This window comes from Sphaeramia orbicularis, chromosome 14 (assembly GCF_902148855.1).
Source record: "Sphaeramia orbicularis chromosome 14, fSphaOr1.1, whole genome shotgun sequence".
In the NCBI taxonomy this organism is placed as follows: domain Eukaryota; kingdom Metazoa; phylum Chordata; class Actinopteri; order Kurtiformes; family Apogonidae; genus Sphaeramia; species Sphaeramia orbicularis.
The window spans coordinates 13286761-13312337 of record NC_043970.1 but is presented as its reverse complement, the minus strand read 5'-3'; the positions used below and the strand labels follow the sequence as shown (position 1 = coordinate 13312337).

The following is a 25577-nucleotide window of genomic DNA, read 5'->3' as shown; positions in this document are numbered from 1 at the left end:
GATTTTTGGTTTGTATTTTTGGTGTCTTATGAGCCCATGTAAGGGCTGGGCATGTTTTTTATGCAAGACACAATATTAAAAACATTCATTCATTCATTCACTCATATAACGTTGGCTTCTTCCTACTCTACTTCAGACATAAAGTGTTGTTAAATAGCCACGATGAAATATCTGTACATTGTGTGACTTTTTTTTTCTTCATTTGGAGCATTCTGTTTAAATTTGCAATTTATTTTTGCCTTTTGTTCATCTTTATATATTATTTCTATTTATGATCGAAATAAAGTTTATCATTATCATTAATACAAAAGATATATGCAATACATGTTTTCCACCACTGATGTAATACTCATTTATTTGCTGACCTAGAAATGTATTTCACACAGATTGTTTTGAAGTCTGTAGGTGTGGTCCCACCTGTCCACCATATGCGCCTGTGGAGCCTGGTTGCTTGATTTACCTACGGTAGATGATTTAGAGCAGTGCTGGCAGGGTTACTTAAAATAAATGAATGTTTGATGCATCGTACCGAAGATTGTTTTCATCTGTTGTTCACAATTAAAATATCTACACACTGACAGTACAGTATGCTAGACGAACAAGACAAGACACACACAGAAATTACATAATACTTCACACAAACACCAATTGTGGAACTTGTATTGTTTGTTTTCTACAGCATGGAATTAATGTCACAATTCAGGAACCAGGAATGTGCGTTTTTTTTCATTTTTATTTTATTTTATTGTATTTCTGTTTTTATTTTTTATTTTACTGTATTTCAAATTTCATCTTATTTCTTGCACTTCAAAAATTCTATGTATAATCAAATATTTTAATGTGCGCTGCTTTTATTTTTATTTTATTGTATTTCTCTCACATTTCATCTTATTTCTTGCACTTCAAAAATTCTATGCATAATCAAATATTTTAATGTGCGCTGTTTTTATATTTATTTTTATTTTATTGTATTTCTAATCAAATCTAAATGTATTTTAATATTGTATTTTTTTTCAATCAATGTGAAGCACTTTGGGCTACAATTTCTGTATGAAAGGTGCTATACAAATAAAGTTTATTATTATTATTATTATTATTATTATTATTATTATTATTATTAATGAAAACTGAAGTGACACAATAAATTAAGAAATCAACTTAACAAGCAATTTTCCCATTAAACCACTGACTGACAATACACTTTTCTGATTGGTTTAATATATATTGTCTGTTACATTTCTGAGTGAATAATACACAAATGCAAAAAGTAAACCTTTTAAGTAACCACTGATTTTAAAAATATAATATTCTACAAATGCATTACTATAACTAAATGCGTTTATTCAGATTTTTTTGTTCTAAGCACGTATTTCTCTGCTATACTAATGCATTTTCATTTTGCAACAGCGATTTAGAATGAAAAAAGATTCCACCTACACAAGCGCTTTTGTAAACTTTCAGAGATAATCTCCAAACATTGTATTATGCTTGAAATGCATTCCGTATGAGGGGGGTAGGTGATAATAACGCTGGACATATAATCGCCTGCTGTGAACGTAGTTAGTAGTAAAAGCTACTAACAAAGACGCCGAGGAAAGAATCACTTATTATTCCGTATCTGTGTTGAATAAACAGCTGGGGTCCATCTCAAATCCCAGCTCATGTACTACAAACACTATACCAATGTTCAACCATCATTTTGTGTAAATTCACTGTTAAATGCATCTTTGTAGATGCTCTGCTCAGGATCTGAATACATGTCACTTCCTAAATGCCTTCCTTCCCAGTCAGGGCCGTGTAACCATGGTAACCGGCCAATCTCAGCTCTACTGACATGTGTTATACTACTGACCAGCAGTTACTGGGCTGTGTTTGCTTTTTCTTGTTTGTTGTTAGAAGGATAACACTGCATTGAGGGATGTTAATGCTGATGGAGTGTGTGTAGATAGATAGATAGATAGATAGATAGATAGATAGATAGATAGATAGATAGATAGATAGATAGATAGATAGATAGATAGATAGATAGATAGATAGATAGATAGATAGATAGATAGATAGATAGATAGATAGATAGATAGATAGATAGTTTTAACATTACAGTTTTAAACATATTTGGATTTTGTTTTAATTTTATTTATTTTTTGTCCCATATATTGGCTTGTTTGTCCTTCTACACAGTGTGGCCCCAGAGTTTCTAAACTAAAACAGGGATAGCTGTGTTTCCATGGCGCGCTCCATTTTCGGTATGTCAAAATGCTGGAGTAGTGTGGAAGGTAATGTAGACGCATTAAAACTAAAAAGTATTATACTGTGGACAGAGCCTCCATCTCTTATTGTACCATTTCTGCATCATCATTTCAATGATTTCTGCACAAACTGTATCATTATTTTATGTTGTCCCGTATGCAAGTCCATAAAAGATTTAGATGTTAAAAGACACAGACGTCATGATGGGGCAATTTTGTTGTATGCGGTTATGATAGCTAGAAAATGCAAATTGTGAAAGACTGGCAGTGGATGTTATTGTGAATAATTGAAGAGAGAGAGTATGAAGACAGCAGAGAGTGAGAGGGGCGCAGAGACACACACACAGCTGATTATCTCTGCTGTGTAACACACAGGACTGGACTCAAGATGAGCCTCTCCTCTGGCACAAATTTATCTGTGTTGTCAGGTGTGCCTAGACGATTACCCACCATGCTGTGCTGCTCTGTGGCAACTCCCTCAGTGGGACTCAAGTTCTCACACAACACCAGAGTCAGGGAAAGAAAGGCAACCTATTACTCACAGCCTGGTCCTTGTGTTCCCGTTACAAAGTCTGATAGACAACGTACCCTTATCTATTGACTCATGGTTACCTGCTGGTATTTATACCTTATTATCCAGATCTCTGCACATCTTTTGATAATGATTGGAAGGTTATAGTGAATTTATACAAAAAGATAAAAGAGAAAAAAGCAGATTGTATCCTTTTTGCCACGGTTGTTTCTCTACTATATTTTACCGGGCACAAACAATCATGAAAAAGTAAAAAAAAAAAAAAAAAAGCCTAAGTTCCAATTTCTGTCCATTTAAGATGACACGTTACCCTGATTTTTTTAATGCATCAAAGACCTCATCGATTTTGCTTCCATGTGAAAATCCAGGTTGATATGTTCTTCCAGGCAGGTTTTTGAGCCCGTAAATGACGACTTTAAACCACGACTCATGACTGTAACGTTCCAGGCAAGTCACGCCAAACTGCCTGAGCGCAAGGAATTGTGGTAGCTAGATGTAAACAAACCAGCATGGTGGAGCGTACAGGGCTTATGTTCAGGGAGGGAAACACAGGAGTAAAAACGCAGAGGCAAGAGAAGCTGTTGTACCTTTTATGTTATTTGTATATTTCTGGATACATATTTGGTATTAATTTATTCTTGCACTCAATGGACTGAAAACTAACTAACGCTAGAGGCGCCGCTGATTATGCAGAACATTTGCGGATAAATAATGTTAGAGAAATACCTTGTTTTAATTAACAATTTGGCATAAACACCGCATCCATGGGGGCCGCCATTGTTGTTTCACAGGCTACATGACGTCAGAGCTCAGAAATGGAGGTACATAGATCTAGTACAAGTTCACGGGTGGGATGTCACAGGTTTGACTGCCATTCCAGGGCATTTTCACCGGTAGAAGGTTGGAATAACACTAGTTACAGGTTGCCTGGAACGCAGTATTGATATAGCTCCTAAGTAATGAAGACAGACTGAAAGCAAAATAATTTGCCTTCCTCTGTTTTGTTCGAGACATGGTCCATAAACATGGCTATACCTCTTACAAACACAGACTTATTTACATCCTCAGATTTAGCTAATGTACACAAATAGGTAGACATTATCGTCCCAGAGGGAGGTTTGTTTTTACAAATCTCTGTTAGATTCAACTAATGTAGTAGAGTAATCAGGCCGTCCAATGTTTGGTGTGCTTTTCCTGTTTACCCTGAGAACATAATGCTGTCTGAAAGAGTAATTTGTTTCAATGGCTTTGACATTTAATTGTATAAGGCTTTTAGAGTTGGATTTCAGCACACTTGGAAATCCATGTTGAATTCATTAAATGTGAGGTCAGTTCACAAAATATTTTTATGTATTTATTTATCAAAACAGAAAAACAAAATTGGCCTCAAATAGAAATAATCAATTATTAAAGAAACAGTACATGAATCAAGAAATTCTTAAGTTCTCTGGAACTAACAGGACTGAAATAGGATCTTTACTGTGATTACTGTTTGTGATGCATAGTGTAGTTGTATATACAGATCACTCCTCACCCTTAAAGACTCAGTGCTACTTTTGTGGCAGTTCCTAAACACACTTTTCTCTCTATTTAACCTTCATCAAGTGATTTCTCACCATTTATTATAATATTATTCTCTGTATTTAGCATTTTTCACAGTAAATCATGTATTTTTCAATATTTAATGTTGTACATTTAATTTAGATCTTCATGAAAACTCAGAATTAATTCAAAGGTTATTATATCCAGTGGTGTAGTGGTCCCTGAAGAAGTGGGTATACTCTCAACCCCCCACCCACCCCCCCCCCCTTTTTTTTTTTTTTTTTTTTAAGTAGTCCAGAAAAATGTCGTTTTAGAAACAGTGACATATTAGACTACTGTGTTTAGTTTACCCCAAAATCCATCAGTAGTATTTGCTCACTATTATAAAATTATCATGACTTGATCAGAAGCAGTTTGTAGGTATTACTGGTCACACAAGCAGCTGCATGAATGTAAATATATTCAACATAAGGCAAACATAGGATGCCTTTCATAAAGTTAACCTACTGCCTCTGATTGGCTCATCAGTCCTCATGCCTAAAGTTAACCAATCTAATTAGTGAAGGCAGTGAGTACTAGCCAATTAGAGGCAGAGTAGGGCGGGCCATGGCTTCACCATCCTAGGGGAAAAATGGGTAATTGGCTCGGATAGGACTGAATGGTGCGCATCAGGGGGATTTCAAAGTGGGTAAACACAATGATGACTGAAAAATAAGTAGGTATACTCTGTATACCCTGGACTACAGCACTGATTATATCTCAAGAGAGAAAACTGAAGAAAAAGTGACTTTTTCAGCAAATATATCAATAACTGAACATAAACCAAGCATGTCCATTCACTGTTGTTTATCAAACTCCATGGGTTTTACTGGTGAATCACTGTTGTAGAAGATGACAGTGTTTCCACATTCACTACGGAGCCTCTGAACGTCCAAATGTGTCATATCTGATGACCATGAAAAGATGACAAACTGCATTTTACACAAATTATTTACATGTATTGATAGGATTTGTGGATCGACAGGTATCAAATATTTTAGATCAGTAGATGCTTTGGTCACCAGTAAAGGTATGAATTTTTATGGGTTAAGGCCAGAGTTGAAATTGAGATAATAATCTATACACTTATTGATCTTTTCCTTGAACATGCTCCATAGAGGCAGGTGATTTGCAGCTTCTCAGGTGCTAAAGATGAAGGCCGAATCCCACTTTTCCTGCTATGGGACAATATATTTTGCATTAGTCATTTAAAGTACTCGGCAGATGAAGCTTTTTAACTGAACAATAACTCTTTTGTTAATGCACAATGTCTGGATGAGATGAATACCAAAGTGTCAGTTGCCCATTTCACTGCACAGTAAAAACAACTCCCCTGATTTACACAATGTTTGGAGAGGCTTATTTATGTGTATGAATGCTAAAGTCATTAAACTTCATTGCCGCCTGGAGATGCAGAAGGGAGATAATTTCATTATCTTAAAGATCGGCACCTCACGATAAATTACATCATACTATATTTTGTGTGCTCGCATCATGCCAGCACCCCACTCTTCTCTCTCATCTGACACTTTGGGGTTGGAGAATATTTACAACACATCAAGCTGATTCTAAGAGGAGGCACGCACTAAACCTCCCACGGCCTCTTTTATTATTCTGTTTTTCTTTATTCATACAACTTTTCAAAACCAGTAACAATGATCACAAAGCAAAGCACTGTCAGTCAAATCCATAGAGGGTGTTATGGACAACTGTACCAAAAACCTTTATTCTACTCACAAAAGCCTTACAAATGCCAAACCTATGCTTTTGGGAGAGATGTGGGATTAGTTAAGAATCAGAATTAGAATCGGAGAGTAAACACACAAGGAAGCCGACAGTTGTTGTCTCTCTACTATAACATAAATACAAAATATAAGATAAGCAAAATAAGAAAAAAATAAAATAAAATAAAAAAAATAAATAAATAAAATAAAATTAAAAAAAAATAAAATAAAATAAAATAAAAAAAATAAAATATATATATATATATATATATATATATATATATATGTGTGTGTGTGTGTGTGTGTGTGTGTGTGTGTGTGTGTGTGTGTGTGTATATATATATATATATATAAATTATTATTAATGTTAAAATTAACACATTAAAGCGGATTCATCCGTCATTATGATTAATCTGATTACAAATTTTAATGCAATTAACCCATCTGCAACGCAGAATGACTCTGAACGTCTTGTGCTACACATTTGGGGCAGTTTGTCCAAGTAGAGTTACCGTCGTGCCTGCACTAATTGGGTAGTTGATCCGGTAGTGACAAGCAGCAGAACCAACCAATAAATAAAGATGGAAGAGACTAAACAGCATGTTGGTCCTCTGGATGGAAATATGAGGACAAAAAAACCAAGACAAAGATATATATATATATATATATATATATATATATATATATATATATATATATATATATATATATATATATATATATACATATATATATATATAAAACCACCTCTGCTCCTTCACTATGCTGAAAAAGTTTCAAAGCCAGACCTGCAGGCATGAGCAAACACAATACTCTGCTTTGCTCCTGTTGCATTGACACATTTTAATATCCACTTTTATTGAGGGTGACATTGATAACAGAAGAAGTGAAAGAACAATATACCTACTTGTATTAGACTTCATTCAGTTGTTCTGTGCAAATATTAATGCAGAGATGCCATCGACCTTGCCATACATAAGCAATATACATTTGAAATGTAGGTGTGAAGGGAGTTTTTCTTTTCATTTTTTAATGTCTCATGAATCTGAAAATTTTATTTCTTGTATAAAGTTTCTTACTATGAGAAAAAAACAAACACTGAAACACCTAATTTCCTTCCATGTGGAGATCCATTGGGCCAAATTACACTGAAGCACAAACATTTTTTTGTTTTTTTCACAGTTTTCAGAAAATATGTAACTATCAGTCTTCTTTTACAGAAGTCAAAAGACATCATGTACCTTAGAAGAACTCCTGGATCTATCAAGCATTTATCATGAATAGAGCAAAAGTAATGGCTTATTGAATGTAGCATCATTTACTGTACCGTTCATGTTGACAGTAAAACCAGCCACCCATTGGTTTTTGTGTGAATGGGTGAATGTGAGGCTTTCTAAAGCACTTTGGGCACCATGAAGGTGTGGAAAAAAGCGCTATATAAGTGCATTCCATTTACCATTTACAGGCTTTTCAAAGCAATGCCTTAAAAATCTAATGCAGACACAAGGGTGAAAGGGGTAATAGCATAATTTTGTGAAAGTTCGAAGTAAATCGTAGATCGTCAGTCACTGGGGCTCTGGTGAGTTCACATGGACTGAACCCCAAGGAATGGAAGTCCAATATGCCTCTGTTAGACTCTATTTGTGCCTCTATACTGTAAATATGTTTATATTATGCAAAACTAAATGTATATACATATTTCTATTAGTGCTGTCAAATGATTACAATTTTTAATCAGATTAATCACAGGGTTGCTGTAGATTAATTTTCAATTAACCACAATTAAATATTCATTTTTAATCTATATTAATCACGTTTCATTTTGTATGAGCAAACAGACTCAAAAAAGAAGGTAATATGTATGCGCTTAACGTGTTTATTAAACACCTTCAACAGTTTCAATAAAACAACTTCAAACAACTGTTCTGTCTTGGTTTTGTTTGTCCTCATATTTCCATCCAGACGGCCAATGTGCTTTTTAGTGTCTTCCATCTTTATCAGTTGGTTCTGCTGCCTGTCACTACCGGATCAACGGCCCATTCAATTGCATTTAAATTTTTAATCAAATTAATCATAATGATGGATTAATCTACATTAACGCGTTAATTTTGACAGCCCTAATTTATATAAATAGCAGTGTTGTTTGTTTTTTTCTCTTAATATTTCATGTTTCACACTTGTCTATTTTCAGCCTGACTTCCTTACACGTTATTTTTTTTAACTTACTGCTGCCAAATGTAAGATTTCCCCATGGTGGGATAAATAAATTATCTTATCTCATCTTATCTTATCTTATCTTATTGGGAACATCTACTAGTTTCTGTGTTAAACACGTAGTTGAAATGCAACATAAATTATATCAGTTTAAATCTGTAATCTTAAACCCAATCCTAACTGTATTTCTAAACTGCTCAGTAATAATAAACTACTACTACTATTCAAAGGAAAAGACCGTGTTTTAGTAGTACTTAAATAGAAAAAAATAAATAAAATAAAACAAAGCAACACTTGAGAATGTAATCAGCTTGTAGATCTCCCTTTAGCCGTCACAGTTCATGGGGGTATGACAGGGCATTTCCACTCGCGTTATCTCTGGCCTATTGCTGTCATTGCTGTCCCACAGAGTTTGATCCCTGTAGTGACTCACCTCTCCAATAGGGCCTGAAGAGGACCCACAGGATTATCCAAACAATGTTAAAACTGGGACACAAGGATTAGCTTTGGCCCTGTAATCCCCAGTGGAGTCCTCACACTTGCCACCCCCAAACCTCGAAAAAAAAAAAAAACAGCCTTTGGAAATCTTGCTTAGTCATTTGTAGGTGCATGTTCGCTGTAAAATTGACCTTTCACTACCAGGTACTGCATTATCAATCTGTCACGATCACATAGATGACACTGAACGTAACATGAAATGCTTGGTATCTTTCCAGGATCACCACCACTGCTGCATGTATGATGGATCTGCGGCGGTATCCACTGGACGAACAAAACTGCACGCTTGAGATAGAAAGTTGTAAGTAATTTTTTATCATTATTTTAATCCTTTCATTCACTGATATTTTGTTTCTCAACTTTGTGGAAAATTTCGGGACTCTGGTAAGTTTGTTTCGGCAGCCATACATTGTCAGCTCAGCATCTGCAACTTTCTCAGTCATTCTTTAAAGGCTAGCATCATTACAGCTTTGTTCAGTCGTCTGTCAGGAATTATGGGTAACCTATGTGCACTGAGTTGCTAATATTTGTGCCCCACAGCAGAGCACGGATTTACCAAGAATTTTAATATTTTCAACATAATCCTTCCCATCCAATTTGCAGTATTTCCCTTGGTAAAAGTAAAATTTGCCACAGTACATGTTTTTTTTAATCCTTCTGTTGTGTTCAGGTGATTGTAGCATGTTGCACATGTTGTCCATGTTGTGTTTAATGGCATTGAGAGTGGCTCTAATGCGACACTTCTCAATTAGTCCTGTTGTGTTTAGTGTTACACCTTCATAATAAGAGAAACAAGGCCAAGAAACCTCACTAATGGTTACTAATATTAAACAAAATATCATGGAATAGGAAAGTTTTAAAACAACATGCTTGAGTTTTAGTCATCGGTGGATGATATGCTTTTAGACTAAGTATTTAGAATACATAAAATTACCAACTTTGGTGAAGACTGCAACATAAAGGTCGAAATCATAATATCGCGTATATTTTTGAAATCAATAAATGAATTAAATGGCTTAGTTTTACATCTTTATATTCTGTCTGAAATGTAAACATCATTAATTCTTCATAATTCTATGTTTATTAGTTATATTCACCGTAGTAGGCATGTTGTGCAGCTGAGATGTCCACACGTATCACCTTAAGTTAAAGGATGGAGTTAAAGGGACAACTTACATGCAATCGTATTCTGTCTTAAGAGTAAATTTACATTATTATTGTATTGAACCATTTCATTTCAACATGGCAAATTTTGACAAAGACACAGTCTTTATGTGCTGTTTTGTTTTGGAAGAATTTGTGGAGATAGGTCTGGCTATGTGAGACCAGTTTGCCAGTCTGCTTTTTACTATTGGTATTATTTGTTGATACTGCATTTATGTGTATAACTTTAAAACTAAACTTTAACCCATAAATATCCAGTGTGACTTTTGTGTCAGTTCCCAAACAAATTTTTCTCTCTATTTAACTTTTCCTAAGTGATTTATCACCATTTATTGTAATATTACCCTGTGTGTTTTGCAAATTTTCAGTGAAAATCAAGTATTTTCCTATATTTATTTAATTGATCATGTAGATGTTCATAACAACTCAGATTAAAGTTGAGGGTTATTATATCAGAAACAGAGAAAACTGAAGAAAAAGTGTCTTTTTCAGTCCAATCTGTCATTAACTGAACATAAACCCAGTGTCTCCATCCACTGTCATTGATCCAACTCCATGGGTTTTACTGGTGAATCAATGTTGTAGAAGATGACAGTGTTTCCATGCTCACTACGGAGCCTCTGAACATCCAAATGGGTTATATCTGATGACCATGAAAAGATGAATACCTGTATTTTACACATATTATTTACATGTATTGACAAGGTTAGTGGATCAACGGGTATTAAACAGTTTAGATCAGTAGATGGTTTTGGTTAAAGGTGGATGTTTGGGTCTTTAAGGGTTAAATCGTGGTTTATCTTGACTCTATCTTCAATTCCACATTAAGATGGTATTATTGAAATAATCCCAAGTGTTTAAAATACTGAATAAGATTCACTTTGATCAGTGTAACTTGTAAATACATTTAAAGGCATCTATTCTTTAGTGAAAGATAATGTCCAATAACCTGCTCAACACAGTGCAGTACAATGCACTGATTTGTATTTGGTCATTGACTGTGTCTCTTGCCAAATGTCCTAATAGGAAAGCCAGTATTTGTCTGGGAAGGTACTGTAGAGCTTCTAACTACAAATGTTACCCCACACTGTGTAGCGTCCATTTAAACTACTTGTTTGGACATATTTCAGGAAATGATTGCAGCCAAGAGATGGGAACAGAGTGTGACATCGGCTGTTAACAAACGAATGTGCCTCATAGACATACCTATGTGGCCATCCTTCTCTTTAATTCGTTGACAGTAAAGTTCATGATACACCAGCTGGGAACAGTGGCTGCAGCTCTGTGTGTGCACAGATGCATACCTGTGGTGTTTTGTTGTTTTTTTGTATGTACTGTATGTCCATGTGTGAACTAGCAAACACTTGAGGATGTGACGGGAATTGGATAAATATTTCAGAAACACACACATACAGACTTTCATTTCCCCTTTTTATCTGAGTCCTGGGAGTTGGGGGGGGTTTATTGAGCCGCAGTATGAAGGGGATTTCTGCTGTTTTGTTTTAGATCTATTGTTACCTTTGATGACTATACTCATTGGATTGAATAGTTGGGTTTTTTGTGCAGCTGTGGTCTATTCCCTTTATTTTATCAGTCCCTATGTGCACTGGAGTGTTTTTGTGCCTCTGTTCCTCCTCACTTCCCCTACTTTACTCTTTCAAACATTTGCTTGTATCATAATCTCATGCTCGGCTCTTTTTCTGTCTGCTGGCTTGTTTCCAGATAGTTTGATTGCTCCGGCGTCCCCTAATATCCCACCACTGAGCCACTGAGTGATGCTTGTGATTTAACAGGCTTTGACAGGTTGAATGTACAACTTTCAGCTATGGATCAGCCTTTCATTCCTTTATGATGACCTTTTATAATATTTTTGGCAAAATCCAAATTGCTGACCCTGTGTTTAAATAGCAACTTTTAATCATACACTAACAAGCTCTTTCAACCTGGTGTTTGCTGTATCAGCATAGTTATTTTGTGCAAAGTGGGATGGAGCTATCATACTGTTTAAACTTCAACAAGAAAGTTCATTCATCTATTGTTATCACATCACCACACACACACACACAAAATAATGCTGACGTTCTTTTGGTACATTAATTCACACCATTCTGTCACTTGTTGAACTAGAAGCACTCGGAGAGCGCAGACCTCCGCCAAGGCTGATCAGTGGCCCCCCCCCGTGGGCCCCCCCATGCCAAGGAGGCTATGTTTTTGCCAGGGTTTGTTTGTTTGTTTGTCTGTCTGTCTGTTTGTCTGTTCGTTAGTGTGCAACATAACTCAAAAAGTTATGGACAGATTTTGATGAAATTTTCAGGGTTTGTTGAAAATGGGCCCCCCCGTGGGCCCCCCACCCCCGATCACCACCACAATTTAATCATTTCTTCCTTATCCCATTTCCAACAAACCCTGAAAATTTCATCAAAATCTGTCCATAACTTTTTGAGTTATGTTGCACACTAACGGACAGACAAACAGACAGACAAACTAGAAGCACTCGGAGAGCGCAGACCTCCGCCAAGGCTGATCAGTGGCCCCCCCCGTGGGCCCCCCCATGCCAAGGAGGTTATGTTTTTGCCAGGGTTTGTTTGTCTGTCTGTCTGTTTGTCTGTTCGTTAGTGTGCAACATAACTCAAAAAGTTATGGACAGATTTTGATGAAATTTTCTGGTCTGCGCGCCCCCCGTGGGCCCCCCCACCCCCGATCACCACCAAAATTTAATCATTTCTTCCTTATCCCATTTCCAACAAACCCTGAAAATTTCATCCAAATCTGTCCATAAGTTTTTGAGTTATGTTGCACACTAACGGACAGACAAACAGACAGACAGACAAACAAACCCTGGCAAAAACATAACCTCCTTGGCGGAGGTAATAGGTAATTCAGAAAACTATCATTTCCATATAAACATGCCACGGTGCAATGAAAATTAAAGTTTCCTTTGTTAACGGGCAGTTCATCAGGTTAATATAATACTGAAACAGAATGAAATGTCCACCGTCCACTTACTTCCCTTGCTAATATTGTGTCAGACTTGGATCTGATGGACACCAAATACACCAATACATATTTATATATTCAGTAGTAGATGTCATTAAAAACATGAGTTCAAGGAATTGCAGCTAAAGTCTTCGTACCAGATCCTGGAGTCCATGCCTCAGATCAGAGATTCTTGGTACTAAAAAGGGAATCTACACAATAGTAGGTAATAATGTTCCCACACTTCACCTGCCAGTTATGTTACGGCTGATCTGTGCATGTAACACACATTTAAGGTCCCCAGTCAACATGATCTAACTAAAGAGGGAAGAATATTGGGTTTGGTTGTATAATTGATTCTATTGGTTTATAACAATACGTATGTCTGAAGTTTGAGGAAAGATAAAATTAGTTAAAGCTGGAAATTGCTGAATATTTCCTTCTTATTTAGTTCATCTTTTGCCTCTGTAGAGTGCAGCAGTTTTTCCTTCCGTTGAGCAGAAAACAAAAAATACAAAACTTCTCCTTCACAGCCATATCCATTCCCAGCAGCTGACTTCTGAGCCTTTTTCCTATTTAGCAACATGATTTAGCCTGCCATTGATTTCTGATGTCTAAGGAGTCATCGGATCACTATATGCTGAAATATGACACTATAGAAAACAGTGCATTGGGGAAAAAAAAAGGATGATGAGTAAGTATCAGTATGGGATGATTTTAGATTGAGAACAAGCTCACTAAATCAAACAAAATGTGGCATTGTTTTCAATGTTATGGTCTTAAGTAACAGGAAACGCTAAGGATTATTGTCTCTGTGTGAATTTATCATTTTGTAGAAATCTGTAGTCTACTAAACATCTGTATGAGAGTACAGAAATCAACATGAATTAGTTTTTATAAGCCTAGTCGTGAGCTACTATGTGCTACAGAATAAATACTAAATTGTAGTGGTGGGGTGAGACGAAATTGTGACAGTATTTCTCGTTTAAGTGAAAAGCTGTCTTGTGGGAACAGGGCAGAAGCCAATCAGACCGTGAGCTATCCAAACCTCTAGGTAAGAGGTAGGATAGGAGAAAACCCCCACCCCCCCATGCGGTCTGTGCCTCATAATTTCACTCTATAAACGGCAACCGAGTGACAGACAAGACAGACAATATGTAGGCACTGTAAGAAAATAAAACGGCTAAAGGCCAGAAAACACTGACAGATGCCTTTGCACCTAAACTCCCAGAGTCAAACGGCAGAGCCACGGCAATAACGAGAGACATCTGCGGTGTCATCGCAGCTGATATGATGCCATTTTACAATTTTGCACATATGTTTGCACTTTAAAAAAAGAAATATTTAATGTTATTTGTGGAAAGAAGTTCAACAGTTAAAAGTTCATGCTTAGGTCATGCATGGATGCAAGTTATAAAACATTTCAGAATGCACCTACATTGTTTTGTAACTGTTAAATGAAAAAGTCTGTTTGTCCAGTCACATATTTAGTCATTTTAGTTTTCTTAAAATTAATGTTCAGCCCTGCGATGAACTGGCGACTTGTCCAGGGTGTAACCCGCCTTCGCCCTTATGTAGCTGGGATAGGCTCCAAGCGACCCCCGTGACCCTAATGAGGATAAAGCGGGTTCAGAAAATGAATGAATGAATGAAAATTAATGTGAAATATCATCTCGTCTCATTCTTGTGAATCCAATATCGTGTATTGTCTCATCTCATGACCTGAGTGTATCGTCACACCCCCTACTAAATTGTAGTATTTATCATCAGAGTGCGATTTGTTGGGGGGGGGTAGGGGTGATCAACCCCCCCTCTGCTTTTAACATCCCTACTTCTGCTCAGTGAATTTCATCCTCAGGGGGGAAAACCAACCAATGGAAATAACAGGCAGGTTGTGACTGAGTTTTCTTCCACCTATATCCTACATTACTGGCACTAACGTTCAACTGAACCGAACTGCTGACAGTCTCCGAATTTGCAAACATCCCCATGCACTGGGGCACCGTAAAAAAAAAAAGGGGGGTGGGGGGGTGGGTGTAAACGTGACAAATTCATGGAGCCCAGCATTTGTGTGTCCAGTGTATACAGGTTAGAAGTTGTGAAAATTTCATGTAAGATCTGCTATATAATAGAGGAATACATTGTAAATCCACTGTAAATCTCCACCCATTGTTGTCTCTGTCTCCAGTGGACTGTTGTTCTATGTTGTGGGTTCATATCTGGGTTCATGTCAAAACTATGTCAAGAGCAATGTAAAAACTGAAGCCAAATTCCTTGTATGTGTATGTTGGCCAATAAAGCTGATTCTGACTCTGATTCTGAATAGAACCTGGTAGATGGACATTGAAAGTACAGTCTACTCTCGTTATACCGCCAACTTCCGTTCACGGCCAAATTGGCGGTATAGCGAAAATGGCGTTGCGTCCATAATGTGCATGTCTTTACTATATGATGTCTATGCTGCCTCCGTTAACCCGTTCTAATTGCGTTTCTAAATAAATCTTGATTCTGTTATGTTGTAAGGGATCATTTAAAGTGGGGAAACATTTTAAGCATTATTATACCGTGTCGGGAAATGACACCCCATCATCTTGAGGCTTTGGCTTAATCCCACGTCCTCTTCCCGACATCCTGACCTACTGAGTGTTCTGCGATAAATGAACGGTGGCCGTTCCGTAGACCTACTCGTAGCTTGTCGCGATCAGCGTCTGGCGCGTTTGTTTCAGTGCATTGTTAAAATTTATGTGTACTTGATGGCAATCACGCTGGCGGTATAACGGTCGGGAAATCAATGGTATAAGTGTTGTTTGTGCATGGAACTGGGCTGGCGGATGGCGATAGGCGGAAATGGCGGTAGCTAATGGAATAATGCATTGGGGATTTTTGTGCAATGGTTTTGGTCATTGGTGAGCGAAAATGGCGGTATAACGGCGGGCGGTTTAACGAGAGTAGACTGTATATAAAGTTTCACTTTCGTTTCACACTAGCGTTAGTTACGTCGGTTATGGACTGCACCCCACGTATATAACTGCTGCACCTACCGCCCCACGCTCGAAAAAAAAAACCACAAAAAAACCCTGTATTTTTTAGGTTTCACACTTCACGCCCTGTTTATCATTTCTGAGTGGGTTCCCTTATGGACCTCCACCCAAAATAATATCTGTGTATGATCCTGCAAAACATACATGATTTTTTCAGATTCTGATGTTGTCTGCACTGTTGTTTTTTGGGCTTCATAACAATATTATTCTACATTTAGTGGCTTGTTTTACTCTGACGTAAATGTACCCTAGACCTCTGGCTATAAAAACCACACTATCTCGACAGATGTTGAGCAGCAGCGGATTCGAGTTGGTTTATTAACCTTGCAACCCAAGCCTTGTCATGCTGTATTTGTTTTGTTGCTACATCTTCAGCATCTCTATAATACATGTGTAATCCAGGACTTCAACTCGTGTAGCCGGCTGAACAAGGTTTTACCTCAGTGCTAGGAAATACCATTCACTGTATTATTCATAAGGGTTAACCTCCTGATGTTCGGGGTCACTATTACGGTGATGCAGTTTACAATGTACAGTATATACACTGCGTTACAGTAGCCTTCACAGCGGGCTGATTCTGTTAAATAGAACATAACATCGACTTCACAAGTGCAGAAATTGTATGGTTTTTCAATAAATCATAACAAGAGTAGGTAGGGTCACTCACGCGTTAAACCCTGAATACTTTGCTTAAGCATTACGTGTGTTGATTTGCAAGCAAAGGTTTGACTGTACTCTTAAAGAGACAGTAAAAATGGTTATTTGACACTACTTTAAAAAAGCATTAAGGAACAAATGCAACTCCAACCAACAATAGTACTATACAAAATACCATCTTCCCACATAGATGCCGGGGCACAGTTTATGTCTATACACACTGAAAGGAGAATGAATGGCACATTACGACTGTTATTTCACACACTTGTGCTGCTGCTGCAATGAAACTATCATTTCATTACAGCATCTCTACCAAATAATAGTTATATTTTCTGCACCAACGATCCACATCATACGGACAGAGCCACTTCCATTCGCTCTCTCTCACTATCTCTTCCTATCAGAGCCCATTTTTAGAAAGCGCACACATCCTCTGGGGTGTAAATAGTTTTTACACTTGGGCTTGCATGGCTTATTTATTTATCTTATCTTTAGATGTTCCGTCCCTGTCCAGGCATGCAGTCAGCCGCACCGTTCCGCGCACGGCAAAAGTTTGAAGACATTTTTAATTGGACACCAGGAATAACATTAAAGTCTCTTTGAACTTCACGGAATCAAGAATTCATCTGAACCATATTTAAGAGTGGAGCTCACAGAGGAGATCAGGAAGAAAGGCTGTTGTTTCCATGGGTTTGATTTGACACGACTGTTCGTGTATGTGTGCACTGATGTTTATTTAAGTGAACGTGAGCTTGATTTCCATGTGTACTGCTTCGGCGCTACACTTTATTGTCTATAAATATGCATCAAGTTGACACAGATCTTGTCTTATAACAGTTTTAAACTATTTCTACAAATCAGGTTAGGTTGAACTGTGTACTGTGAATTCACTTAACCCTATAACGCCGAACGTATCATATTTGATGCATGAGTTTTGAAGCCCTCTACATGATCAGTGTGATATTTTTTTTCTTGACAAACCTGATGTATACAATTACGTACATGCAATGCACGGATAATCCACCAGGGGGGAGGAATTCATTCACCAGAGGCCTTTCCAGTGACACTACAAAACTGTCATTAATGAGGAAGGAGGCAGAACTTTGACAATTTTGAAAAGGAATTATCAATTTGTTAGACATGCTTTTGTTATATTATGTGTTTATTTATTCAAAAATAATAATTTTTGAGCACTGAGACCCCATGTATGAAAAATGATACAAAATTGAAACTCAGTCAGTGTATCTTTTGGTAATTGGATTTTCTTTTCAGGAACAAAATAAATACTCACGGTTAATTGATTTTCATTTTAACATCGAAGAATTAAAGTTGAATTTCAAAGTGTTTTTCTTTTTCAGTGTCAAAACCGATAAACCAAATTTAAAAAACAGATTGATTTTTGTTTTCTCTGTCTAATAACAAAAAAAAGGAAGTTGCTACCAGACAGAAATGGAAAAACAGACCAAAAACAGTTGTCTTTTTTTTTCATTTTCTGAGACCGGACCTGTTGTCGTTTTCAAGGAAAGAGGACTAATGTCATCATACAAAATCTGGACATCGTAGACATGCATCCTTCACAAATGTCTATGAACTCCAGATTTCGTACAAACTGAAAGATTCGTACAAACCCATCATTTGTAAGAATCTTTGTGACCTAATCATTAGCGCTCTCACCTTGAAAATGACAATGAAAATGACTCCGTTTTTCCACTTCTGTCAGGTAGTAACTTTCTTTTTTCTCAGTAGAAAGAGAAAATGAAAATCAATCCATTTTTTAAATTTAGTTTATCTGTTTTGAAACTGAAAAAGAAAAACGCCTTGAAATTCAATTTTAATTCCTCTATTTCAAAACAAAAATCAATTAACCACTAGTTTTTCTTTTGTTTCTGAAAAGAAAATCCAATTACAACAAGATACACTGCCCAAACTCATACATGGAAATTGATATTTGAAAAAAAAAAAAAAAAAAAAAAAAAAAAATGGGGGTTGTTCAGAAGGATCAATAAAGGCTTCAGTTTCAATGAACTGGATTTTTCTGTCAGTGATTTAATGGTTTAGGCTTTACAGGGTTAAAACTCTATTCCTCTATCTAACATGGACTTGTAGCATCTTCATTTAGAGATGACATGACATGTAAATACTATATTTGATACTGCAGAAATTAATAACTATCCTTAACTTTTTTAACAGGTATATGATGTTTCAAAGAACCATTTATAGGTGAAAAAACAACTTTATTATCCCTTATTATGTGTGCCTAGAGCAATGTCAAATCCAGCGTTTTATCTCCCTCCAAAATCCTTCTTTGCCCATTAAAACAAATCAACTGAGACATTATTTCATAAGCTTGATAAAAAGGCCTGGAGTCAGATTTGGTCAGGGAGATATGCCAGTGTCCCAGTTAAATAGCTTTAGTATTGTATTGCTATCTCCTCTGATGCTATCATGAACAATTTCATTTATTTTTGGCCTGCCAACGCTCTAAGACTTCGGATTCCATGAGAGAAGCCTTTATGCTAGCGTAAAATGCATATTGTCACACAGAAAGATTTTTTTTCTTTGTACCGAAGACATGAGTTTAATCCTACGCGACTGAGAGAATTAAGGATTTTTTTTTTTTTTTTTGATTTTCTCTCATCTAATTTCATTGTTTTGTAATTATTAGATATACTGTGTAGCGGCTCTATCCTGTAATTCCTTCTCCTCTCATTGTGTATTCTGTCACACATTTGCTTTCACCCTCTTCATCACTTTCACTTAATTTCGTACAGCATCTGACGGAGGAAGAAATGTGCCAAACACTGGGACGTTGATAACCACAGTATGAAACAAATTAAAGTAAATATTATTTGGAAGGGCTGAATGACACTGAAACAAAATTAAAGGGATGGGAACAGCTGGACACATACAGTACAAGTATGAGATTGAATACGGGACAAAGTTTTATTTGGAAACAGAGGCGCAGATTCAGCTCACGTGACTTGAACTTTAGACTCAAGTCTCACCTCACGACTCGACTCCACTTTAGAAAATCAAAAACTTGCTACAGGACTCAGACTTCAGCCTCACTAGAGTAACTTATGAATTCACTTAGATGTGGTTTTCACAATTTCCCTAATGCGTATAAATGCGTAAAACAATTCCTGACCTTATTACCTCCACCAAGGAGGTTATGTTTTTGCCAGGGTTTGTTTGTTTGTCTGTCTGTTTGTTTGTCTGTCCGTTAGTGTGCAACATAACTCAAACAGTTAAGGACAGATTTTGATGAAATTTTCAGGGTTTGTTGGAAATGGAATAAGGAAGAAATGATTAACTTTTGGGGGTGATCCGGAAGAAATCCTGGATTCTGGATCACTTTGAAATTTTCGTTAACATTGTGGTAAATGGGGCCAAAATTTTCGTTTCCCAATATCTCGCTTAATTATTGACCAAAACTCATGAAATTTAACTCAGGAATTGACAATGGGGTCCTCTATCACATTTCAAAGGCTGATCCGGATCTGATCCAGAAGGCGGATTTTATCTCAATTTATATAAAAAATGGGGGTGCCCTTACTTTTTGGCCTACTGTGCCTTTAATATTAAAGGTAGAAATTTCTGACAAGCGCCATCGTGTAGCTCAGTCAGTTCCGCATCGGGAGTATGCCACCGGATTTCATGTAGCTTTAATACTTAAGGAGCTAGATCAAGAAGAAAACCACCATTACGAGAAATGTGATTTTCGTGAATAACTACTGAACTAATAAGGATATAATTATGAATTCAGTTGCTAATGGTATGTTTTCATGGTCAAGGAATCTTAAAATATAGGTAAAATAAATATGGGACTAATATTTATGGTGGAAATCACAATATGGGGGAATTGTGCAAATCTCATGCAATTTGACTCTGGGATTTACAATGGGGTGTTCTATCAAATGGCAAAGACTGATCCAGATCTTTCAAAAAGTTCTGGACAGATTTGGATGAAAATTTCAGGAAATATTGATACTGGCACAAGGAACAAATGATTAAATTTTGGTGGTGATCGGGGGGGGGGGGGGGGGGGGGGGGGCACTGATCTGCCTTGGCGGAGGTCTGCACTCTCAGAGTGCTTTTCTAGTATTTATTATGGATCTGCCACGTACCCTGTAGCAGCAAATCACCTTTGAAGAAAATGCCTTCACCTGACCGCAGACAGACAGAATGATGCAACCACACAAAACCATGTTCGGTTTTGAGGAATGTGGTGTGATCACTAAAAGAAAAACAGACAGAACACATGGCTCAATGACTACAGATGGAGAAGCACTAATGTCTAGTTTGTTTCTTTTTGAAGCTGTACAAAGAAGAATAAAAGCTGAAATTTTCGGTCATGTTACTTAACCTGCAACATATTAAACTAAGTACGAAGTTACTTCTGTTCATTTCTGACAGTTTTGCACATTTAACATCTTATTTATGTCAGGCAGTTTTACACATTTACCTCTGACAGTTTGCACAATTACCCAAATATTGCACATTTATGTAAATATATTTTTCTCTTAGTAATGGTACTTTATATTTTTTAGATTTTGATGCTCATTTTTTTTGCATACCATTCTTATATGCCACTTTGTTTTGTTTGTTTTCATTCCCAAGTTAACCCTTTCATGCATGAATTACGAGAACCTTAGTCACAGTTTTTTTTCCTGAGTGTTTTTATTCCTCTGTAGGCCTGAAAAAAACAATGCAATTGAATTTTTTTTTAACAAAGCTATTTTTCATAGTTACAAAAATGTCTACTTAGCCGGACCCATGTTTTTAATTTTTGAAGCAAAGAAACATGTATTTAAACACAATATCAGAAAGTGATCAACTGTGTGAAAACTATTAACCTGTTTAACCCTGACCATATTTTCAGGGTGAAAAACGCCTAAAAAGACATACCCAAAGTAAATGAAGAATTACTTCACAATAATAAGGTTCATATGGATGTTCTTGGTGTCTATGGACATTTACAGACCTCACAGAATCTATTCACATTGTCTAAAATATTGTATCTATTACTATGCCTGAGTAAACTGTACCAAACTAAAAGAGAAATTGGAATTTTTTATCCTCACCTGTTTTTTTTTGGCTGGATTGACGATGATATACATAAATTAATTGTTTGTGTCGGAGATTTTTAATAGCGTATATTTCACCCCACAAAGATTAAAAATCATGTTTGAACATTAAAGTTTGCACTAAAATACACTTTTCATGTACTTTTATTAACATTAGGGTTTAAACTTTGAGCAAAAGGTGAAAAAAAACATCCATTGTCCTGATTTATTATATTTTTATAGTAGATGAATATTAATATAATTTTTTCAGCCAGTGGGCGGACCGATAGGGCTAAAGGGGTTTTAAACAAAAACATTTTTAATGCAGGTAATTTGATGTTTTGTCTCATTTTAGACCTTAGGGGTCATACTCTAATACTAGCTATTACTCACTTCATGGAGATAATACAAAAAAAAAAAAAAAAAAAAACTCAACCATGTTAGTGCAGATCAGGTTTATCTAGAACAGCAAAGTTACAGTAATGGTATCAATTACAGTGCATAAGCGTCCACTGTGTTGGCTGATATGGAACTAAAACAACAAAACCCATGAATATACAAGAGAACAGCTGGAGAATATCTGTCCACTGTAGTGACCACTATGCATGAAAGGGTTAAATTATTCCATTTCAGTTTTTATACGTCTTAACCCATAAAGACCCAGTGCTACTACTGTGGCAGTTCTGAAATGTATTTTTTTGTCTATATTTAACTTTTCTGAAGTGATTTATCACCATTTGTTCTAATATTATCCTCTGTTTTTTGTGTTTTTTCAGTGTAAATCATGTATTTTCCTATACTCTGTTTACTGATTATGTAGATGTTCATAAAAACTCAAATTAAAGTTGCGGGTCATTATATCAGAAACCGAGAAAACTGAAGAAAAAGTGACTTTTTCAGCAAATATACCAATAACTGAACATAACCCCAGTGTCTCCATCCACTGTCATTTATCAAACTCTATGGGTTTTACTGGTGAATCAATGTTGTAGAAGATGATGGTGTTTCTACGGTAACTATAGAGTCTCTGAGTGTCCAAATGGGTCATATCAAAGGTGAAAAACTGTGTTTTACAGCAATTATTGACATGTATTGATAGGATTAGTGGATCAACAGGAATTAACCATTTTAGATCAGTGAGATGCTTTTGGTTGCCAGTGGATGTTTGGGTCTTTATGGGTTAAATTCTCTTCGTATTCATTCATCACAGCAAAGTACGATTTTCATAGTACAGGGAAACCTGTTTCTTTACTGTACACATGACAAGAAAACGCTTTGAATCTTGAATCTTAGCTGTAATTTATTTAAGGCAGAGATAAAGATTACATTAAATGTCAGCATGAACTCATTTGGCATCATGTAAAAATTACATGCACTGACATATTTGTTCCTAAATACCATGTGTAAGTAATTTAGGAGAACTTGCTAAATTCACTTTTTTTCCATCCATCCACCCATCCATCCTGAACCGCTTATTTCTCATGAGGGTTGAAGAGATGCTGGAGTCTATCCGTTCCAGACATGAAGTTGTTGTTAATGTTTTTCACTAAAAGACTACACATTTTATTACTTTGAAGCAATTTTGACATTGAAATTTCTATACACTTTCATATTTTTACAGTTTTCAACAAAACATGAAGTACAGAGAGTTTTTACATAGATTTACAAAGTTAAAAATATGATGTGACATGCTTGAATGAGCCCACTGTACTAAAAAAAAACAACAGATAGTTCAGATATGAATATGTAAATGTTCTTGCATGAAGCCCGATGAGTTTTTTTAGGATTTAGGGTTTGGGATTGACAGGATTTGATGTAGTATGCTGGCTCAGATGTGAGACTCGCCTGAAGAGTTAATTAACAAATTATCAACAAATCATAGGCAGTTTTTACCAAGTCTACCAATAAATATTGTTTTATGTTGTTAAATTTTGTTTGTGTAATTTCTAAGAATCATGAGAATAATCATCATCATGTAGCTTTGGGTTATGTTTAATGCACTTCTGACCCTCATAATCCTTGGATAGGCTGCATCTTATCCTAGTACAGCTTACAGCGACACAGAATAAGCACCATACTTCATCCCACTAACAATAGGGGGTGGGGGTGGGGTGGGGGGCTTAATATCAAATACCACATTAGCCCTGATTTTCTGATACAACAAGATGTTCCAAGCACGCCTGTGAATTTTTTTTTTAATTTTCGTCCAATAACCCCCCTAGCCCAAAAATTACTTTTTTAACTCTGAAAATCCCAACTATCACAGCTTCTCCACTTTTTTTGTCCAGTGCAATGTATAAATATGTTCATGATGGGCTATTTAATGATCTTGTAAGTGCCATATTATATCATAAGAGTACTTTGTACTATGAAAAGTCTAATGTTAAGGTCATATTGTAGGTTAAAGGTCACCAAAATGCCTAGTTTTTTGAAAGATTCATACCATTCCAACATTTTGTCAAATCTGTCCAAAGTTCTCTTCCCTCTGGTTTCCTGGTGGGATCCCCCAAGGCCTTTGACCCTTTTAAAGCCACATTAGAGACAAAATATTGCAACATGTATATTCCATTTGAATTTGCCGCCATTAGTGTGGCGGGAAACGCTAGCACACATTTTGGCGGGAATCACTAACACTTCATTCATTCATTCATTCATTTTCTGAACCCGATTTATCCTCACTAGGGTCACAGGGGTCGCTTGGAGCCTATCCTAGCTACTTATGGGCGAAGACGGGGTACACCCTGGACATTTCGCCAGTTCATCACAGACTGAACATATAGAGACAAACAATCCCTCTCACATTCACACCTATGGGTGATTTAGATTAACCCATTAACCTATCAGTGCATGTCTTTGGATGGTGGGAGGAGCCAGAGTACCCGGAGAGAACCCACGCAGACACGGGGAGAACATGAAAACTCCACACAGAAAGGTCCCACCCTTGTTGACTGGTGTTGGAACCGAACCCAGGACCTTCTGTCTGTGAGGCACCAGGTCTATCCACTGCACCACCGTGTCGCCCACAATGGGATATATACATGTAAATGTCAAAGTCATGTGAAACTACCGTTTGTTCTTTTTGACATGTCTATATGGAGAATACATTGAGTAAATAGTTGTGTTGAATGTGTCTGATTGAATGGAAGTTGTTTGTGGTCAGTAGATGTGTTCTGAGGAGAGAACCTGAGCCCAACATTTTGAAGAACCAACATTAACAGCTTAATTCCATGAAATATGCATTTTTGACCATTTGGGTGACCTTTGACCTATAATTTGACCTTGACACTACACCTTTTGTAGTGCAAACCACTCTTAAGACATGACATGTCTCACAAAAGAACATTTAAGGGCCCAGCATGAGCATATTGTTACATTGTACTTTATCAAAAGTGAAGAAGGTTTGAAAATTGCCAAAAAACCCACGTTTTCAGGATTGAAAAAGTAATTTTCAGGGTGGGGGGGGGCAATTTGGGCTTGATTTGAAATTTTTTCACATTTTTGTATTCCCAAGACATGGGAGCATTAGAAAATCTGGGCTAAAGTTGAATCTGAAAATTTTCCTGAAATAAGCCCCCCCCCATTACTAACAATGTAAAAGTTTGTCCATGGTGTTAAGATAAAAACACTATCCAGGGGCCTTATGTATAAAACGTGTGTACGCACAAAAACCTGGCGTACGCCCTTTTCCACACTCACGTTCAGATGTATAAAGAGTGAAATGACTGTGGAAATGTGCAGTCCACCACACCAAGTCCATAGCTGGCATACGCACGTTTCTAGTGCTTTTGAATCATTGGCAACACTTAGAGGTGACACTGGGAAACTGTTAATAATGTGAAAAAGGTCATTACTCCGATTGATGGGCACATCGGAGA

At 36.7% G+C, this 25577-nt stretch overlaps 1 protein-coding gene across 1 annotated transcript in view; it reads left to right on the top strand.

The window, feature by feature from the left end:
• gabrb2b (gamma-aminobutyric acid type A receptor subunit beta2b) overlaps positions 1-25577 on the top strand; it is a 147539-nt gene that overhangs the window by 90727 nt on the left and 31235 nt on the right. The window contains exon 5 of the mRNA XM_030154627.1: positions 9017-9099. Coding sequence (XP_030010487.1) covers positions 9017-9099 — 83 coding nt within the window. The remainder of the gene's footprint in view (positions 1-9016; positions 9100-25577) is intronic.